This window comes from Trachymyrmex septentrionalis, unplaced genomic scaffold, assembly GCF_001594115.1.
Source record: "Trachymyrmex septentrionalis isolate Tsep2-gDNA-1 unplaced genomic scaffold, Tsep1.0 scaffold123, whole genome shotgun sequence".
Lineage (NCBI taxonomy): Eukaryota > Metazoa > Arthropoda > Insecta > Hymenoptera > Formicidae > Trachymyrmex > Trachymyrmex septentrionalis.
In genome coordinates this window covers 621,330-628,136 of record NW_017304363.1, presented here as the reverse complement: position 1 = coordinate 628,136, position 6,807 = coordinate 621,330, and the positions used below count along the sequence as shown (strand labels likewise).

At 34.9% G+C, this 6,807-nt stretch overlaps 2 protein-coding genes across 3 annotated transcripts in view; both read left to right on the top strand.

Annotated features, from left to right (window-relative positions):
- Nucleotides 1-262, top strand: part of LOC108755427 (putative uncharacterized protein FLJ37770) — a 996-nt gene extending 734 nt beyond the window's left edge. Inside the window, exons 2-3 of one of the 2 annotated variants that reach the window (XM_018498418.1) lie at nt 34-37; nt 208-262. In XM_018498418.1, coding sequence (XP_018353920.1) covers nt 34-37; nt 208-222 — 19 coding nt within the window. In that variant the 3' untranslated portion in view covers nt 223-262. Of the gene's footprint in view, nt 1-33; nt 38-140 lie in introns of both variants that reach the window. The other variant, XM_018498427.1, reaches the window with a different exon arrangement.
- Nucleotides 263-1,118: 856 nt separating this feature from the next.
- LOC108755300 overlaps nt 1,119-6,807 on the top strand; it is a 19,385-nt gene continuing 13,696 nt past the window's right edge. The window contains exons 1-2 of the mRNA XM_018498224.1: nt 1,119-3,031; nt 3,161-3,270. Of these exons, the coding sequence (XP_018353726.1) occupies nt 1,345-3,031; nt 3,161-3,270 (1,797 nt within the window). The 5' untranslated portion in view covers nt 1,119-1,344. The remainder of the gene's footprint in view (nt 3,032-3,160; nt 3,271-6,807) is intronic.

The window sequence follows — 6,807 nt, the reverse complement described above, 5'->3', positions numbered from 1 at the left end:
AAGTTCGTTCGAATGTGAAGGTTTTGCTCACAGTTTTCTTTGATTACCATGGCGTTGTGCATCAAGAATTCCTACCACAAGGTCGTACGGTAAACAAGGAGTATTACCTTGAGGTTATGCGGCGTTTGCGTGAATCAATAAGAAAAAAACGTCCGGAAGTGTGGAAAGAAAATTCATGGATTCTGCACCATGATAATGCACCTGCGCACACGTCGTTACTAGTGAGTAGTTTTTTGGCCAAAAACAATATGTACTATCATCATGCCTCAGCCATCGTATTCACCAGACTTGGCCCCCTACGACTTTTTCCTCTTCCCAAAATTGAAAAGGCCCATGAAAGGACGAAGATTTGCGACGATTGAGGAGATTAAGGCTGCATCGCTGGAGGAGCTCAAGGCAATACCCAAAAGTGCATTTCAGAAGTGTTTTGACGACTGGAAAAAGTGCTGGCACAAGTGCATTGTATCAGAAGGGGATTATTTTGAAGGGGATAACATAATTTTGGATGAATAAATGAATATTTTTTTATAAAAATGAAAAGTCACCTTACTTTTTGATCACACCTTGTACATACGATTCACCTTTGCATACTGATTTGTTCGGGTTTGCTTGTTCGGGTAAGTGTGCGATTTTATCGTGATTGCGGCGTTTCTAATTGTTAAAGTCTGTTTTTTCTTACAAGTTCTTTTTCGGTCTTGTCTAGCGATCTGGCTTTGATAATGGACATCTTGATTGCTCAATCGTGTTTTTGAGATCCATCTGAATTTTACACCTTTACGTTTTATACTAATTGCGACATGAATTGTTTTTTACTAATTTTTTACTTATTGTTTATTTTCTCGCGCTTTACATCTGAAGAGGGCTCAATCTCGTAGCCGAAACTTGTTATGTTTTATACATTTTTATACATTTTTATTTATTAATACATTTATATGCGTCGATCCGTATCTGTTCATGTATCTTCGCCTAATATTTTTAACTAATTAAATGTTTTTTAACCTAATGACACTTCTTTCGCCGTTTTATCTGTTTGTTTATTTATGTTTTAATAATTTATAATAAACTGTGTTAGCATAACAACCGCTAGTCTCGGGGAAGGAAAACTAGTTGCAGTAGTGATCCCCGGGGTGGGTGGGTCCCAATCACCACGACACAGCGCGTCCTCGGGTTGCGGATAGAGGAAAAGCCTCGCTATCTCGGTTGAGGATAGAGGTTAGCTGCGAATAAATTGAATAAGCAGTCGCGGACAGCCGATTGGAATGGTCCTCCTGTTTGGGGGTTGGGCGTGGGTTTGATAGGCTCACACCGTGAAACGACTTTATCTAGAAACAACCAAAACTCGCCATGGATTCTTCTGGGGTAAAATTTTCCGGAGGTAAACTAGTCCCCCGTTCGGATCTCCGGGTGGGGACTACCTCGGGGAACTCATGTCGTATAAAGTCAAAACACGGGAGAGACATCAAAGTGGGTACGTGGAACGTCCGAAGTCTTTACAGACCTGGGGCGTTTCAATCGATGGTCGGGGAGGTCGAAAGGTACGGGGTAGAAGTTGTCGCGTTGCAAGAAACAAGATGGGCCGGGGAGGGTTCGCTTAATGCGGGTTCGTACACGCTTCACTATGGAGGGTCGGAGATCCATAGTCTTGGCATCGGTTTTATGATTAATAGGAAAATCTTATCCGCGGTAAAAGACATTAAATTTATAAACGAAAGATTAGGATTGCTCGTTGTGCAGGGCCGATGGTACAAGATCGCGATAATCAACGTACACGCGCCGACGGAAGATAAAGATGGCGAAATTAAAGACGGGTTCTACGAAGAACTCGAACACCTCGTGGATCAATTACCGAACGATTACATGAAAATAGTCGTGGGAGATTTTAACGCGAAAATCGGTAAAGAGGACATTTTTAGACCAACGATCGGGCTCGAAAGTTTGCACGAGGAAAGTAACGATAACGGAGTGAGGGTAATTAACTTTGCGACCGGCAAAAATCTTATCGTCAAAAGCACGTATTTTAAACACAAAAATATCCATAAACAAACTTGGATTTCCCCGGATGGAGGCACGCGTAACCAAATTGATCACGTTCTTGCAGATAAACGGCGTCACACGAACGTACTCGATGTCAGGTCTTATAGGGGGGCGGATTGCGACTCGGATCACCTCTTTGTAATTGCCAAAATCAGGGAACGTCTTTCGCTAAACAAAACTAACGGGCAGTTGTTTGGAACTAAACGTCTAAATGTACAAGGTTTGATCGAGGGAGAAAACGGAATAAAATACGCGGTCGAAGTAACGAATAGACTCGCGGCTTCAAAGGAAATAGATGAATCGGATGATAACACGGTTGATAAACACTGGGAAAACGTACGAGACGCGATAGTAAAATCGGCGGAGGCCACGGTTGGTTTTTGTAAAAGGAACAAAAACAAGCCGTGGTTTGACGAAGAATGCGTAAAAATTGTTAAAGTACGAAACGAAGCGCGCATCACGTGGTTGGCTCAAAATACGAAGGAAACTCGGGATCAGTTTCTTAAGATTAGGCAAGAGGCTCATAATATGTTTAAAATTAAGAAGCGTCAATACTTAAAACGTAAAATTGAAGAAATAGATGAAAATTGTAAAAGCAGTAACGTACGAGGCACGTACATGGGGATAAATAATTTTAGAAAGGGATTCCAAGCTAGGACGGAAATGGTGAAAGATGAGAACGATAATTTAGTTACGGATACAACGGCAGTTTTAAACACATGGAAAAATTATTTTGATCGGTTATTGAATGTCGAATCTGAAAACGACCGGGAAATAGAGAATTTTGAGTATCACACGGCTGAACCTAGGATTAACGAACCGACAATTTCAGAAGTAGAAAGCGCGATTAAAAAATTAAAAAATCACAAAGCACCGGGTAATGACTTGATTCCGGCGGAACTGATTAAATGGGGGGGAAGTAGATTGATAGAAGAAATTCAGAAATTAATTATCTTAATATGGAATAAAGAAGCATTGCCGGAACAATGGAAAGATTCAATTATAATCCCGATTTTCAAAAAGGGGGACAAAATGAGTTGTAATAATTACCGGGGTATCTCACTTTTACCTACATGCTATAAAATTCTGTCGAATATTTTATTAATGAGGCTTGTACCATATGCAGATGAGATAATTGGAGATCATCAATGCGGCTTTAGGAGAAATAGATCGACTGCGGACCAAATCTTTACTATTCGGCAAATCTTGGAGAAAAAATGGGAATTCGACCAATCGGTACATCAACTTTACATTGATTTTAAAAAAGCGTATGATTCGATAAAACGGGAGAAAATGTATGAAATTTTAACTCGGTGGGGGATACCCAAAAAATTGGCTAACTTAGTCCAAGTTTGTTTAAAAGATACCAGAGGTAGAGTAAGAATAGGTAATCAAATGTCGGAAACTTTTAATATTCATAGCGGATTAAAGCAGGGGGATGCATTGTCACCTCTTCTGTTTAATCTAGTATTGGAATATGCTATTAAAGAAATGCAGAAGAGTAATGATGGTTTGCAGTTGAACGGTACAACACAAATATTAACATATGCGGACGATATTGCTTTGTTGGGAGATAATAAAGAAACACTAATAAATAACGCTAAAATTCTATTAGATAAAACGAAAGAACTGGGGCTGCAAATAAACGTTGAAAAAACTAAATATATGGTCACTGATAGAATTCAGAATATTCATAATAACGGAAACCTGGTCGTCTGTGATAAAATTTTTGAACGGGTTAGCAATTTTAAGTATTTAGGATCGATTTTAAACCAAACTAATGAAATAAGAGAAGAGCTCAAGAGAAGAATTAATTTGGGGAATGCGTGCTTCTATTCGGTTAAGAAACTACTCGGTTCGCGGATATTGTCTAGGCGCTTAAAAATTAGAATTTACAGAACGATTATTTTACCGGTAGTCCTTTATGGCAGCGAAGCGTGGTCACTTACATTACAAGACGAGAAAAGATTTAGGGCTTTCGAAAATAAAGTACTTCGAAAAATCATCGGGGCAAAACGCGATGAGGAAACGGGCGAATGGAGAAAATTACACAACGCAGAATTACATCAATTATATAATAGTCCGGATATTATTAATGTCATAAAATCGCGTCGATTAAGATGGGCAGGTCACGCGGCGCGTATGGATGAGAATCGAATTGCATATAAAGTACTAATTGGTAAACCGGATGGGAAAAGACCATTGGGTAGACCAAGACGTAGATGGGAAGATAATATTAGAATGGACCTTAACGAAATGGGGTACGAGGGTCACAAATGGAGGGATCTGGCTCAGGGACGGGAACAGTGGCGGGATTTGGTATTTGCGGCAATGAGCTTTCGAGTTCCTAACGCCTAATAATAATAATAATAATTTATAATAAAAATTTGGTTTTACTTAACTAACATCCTTATGCGAGGCGAAGTAATGATATATTCTAAATTTTAAATTGGTTTTAATTTTATAGAGAAAAAGAAAAAAGGAAAGAAAAAAAGAAAAAGAAAAATATTCATCCTCGTATTCGGGATGTCTTAATACATACTACTCGTATTATTTAATATATAATGCTACTTAATATATAATACTACTTAATTATTAGGCATATATGTTATTGTTTAATTATTATTTTAGAAAAAGGAACCTTCAAAAGAAAAGGGAAAATTGTAGAATAGATATTCTTTAACTATGTGACGCGTGAACTATCTGTTGGTTTGAATATTTAAATAAAAGAACGAAATATGCCCTGCTATAAAAGAAAAAAGAATTTTACAATATAAAAAATATAATAAAGTTTCGAAAGAAAGATAAAGTAGGGACAAAATATCAAAACCAAGACGAAATACTAAACTAGAGATAACATAAAAGTAAGGTATAAATCGTATATTTATAAGGAAAGAGAGAATTTTATCGGGATGTAACACATCAAAAAAATTTTGAGCACATTATTAGTACATTATTAAAAAAATGATTGTCCAGTTGATTAATTTTTAATACTATTAACGCACGTTTAAAATTTCTTATTCATAAGGGTCGGAAACAACAGATTGAATCAAAAGTGAAAAATAAAAGTGAATTTGTCTCTTGGTTTATGCTTCCTTATATTCCTAAAATTTTGGAGGAATTTAGGAGAATTAGCAACATTTTTAACACTAAATTAGCTTTTACTAGTCTAAATAAATTAAACAATTTAATTAAAGTACAAAAACACATCCTCCAAATTAAAAAGAGAAAAAATGTTGTATACAAAATTGCTTGTAAATCCTGTAAGCTTCATATGTTAGACAGACAGGAAGAAAACTTAAAACTAGATTGTCTGAACATCGAAATCATATCGTAATACTAATATCCAATGATCACAGAACACCGATTGAATATCAACACGACTTTGATTGGAGAATATCACAATATTGGATGAAAAGCGGTTTCTTAATAAATGATTAATATCTGAGTGCCTTCATATCCTCATGCAACAAAATAGTCTCAATTTACTCTCAGATTCGGAGGGTTTACATCACACTTATATTATATATATTCAATTATTAAAAGATACCAAATAGTTTTATCTTTTTGACTTATTTAATCTTTTGTTCATATATTGACGTTGTCTTTTCTTCCTTTTATATTTTCTTTGTTGACCAACACGTTTTATTTAATATATTGTATATAATGTAACAGTCTTGTTTTTTTTTAGCTACGATTAACATGCGTCTAACAAAATGTTTATTAGTTTTAAGAAATTTAAATTGTTAAATTATTTTTTTTATCCAATGTTTGGACAAATTTTTTTTCTTGTTCTGGATGAGTTATCGTTTTTTTATAATAATATTTTTTAATTTGGCTTTTGTTTGACTTGATTATGAAAATTATGAAATACATTATTTTTTTATAGACATTTTTTATATACATTAATTTTTTGTAATAGATTGTACAACATCAAATCTGTAAATCTGATGGTGATTTTCCTTAGACACGCAAAAAATTAAATTTTAATTTTTGCAATCGCTGAAGATGGCAAGTATGCTGAAACATACTATATTTTGGAATAAAGACTTAAAATCACATTGTGTGTAATTACCATGCTGATTCTCACTTACCCGGATTTTGAATTCTTTTTAGTTTTAAATTTAGAGGATCCCTAAGAAGATTACATAAGATTACGTAAGAAGAGTATTATTACTATTTGTATATTTTGAGTAGAATCTTTTGTTAATTTCGTGAAAGAATGGCACGCTCTCTCGTGCCTGGCGCTCAATTATTGGTATTAAGAGTCAGGAACCTGTGAAATTTGTAAGGCTATCTAATGTATTGTCGATTCTAATTGTAAGTCTTAAATTATGATTATTGGCGAAAACTGTAAAGAAGAACGATTGCAAACGTTCGACGAAGTTGCACCACGCGTGAGTGCGATCGCATCATATACTGTGAATAAGAGTATATACTTTTCTACTTATAATATATAAATTTAAACTAATAAAACAGTAGTTATCCTACTCATCAACCAATTGAATGTAATTTATTGAAAATCCCAGAATCCAAATCTCATTCAATTGCTTGACGAAGATTATGAATCGTTTTTATCTGTAGAATTCGCTGAATGTTTTAAATAAGTCCAACTTTGGTATCCCTAAAAAGAATGTTCAAAGACTGTCCATATGATACCACTGTATGTATGTCTTTAAAACATCCTAAAGATGTTCGAGAAGATAATATTAAAAAATAATAATAATATTTAAAAAATATAATAATAAAAATATAATAATAAATATAAATATA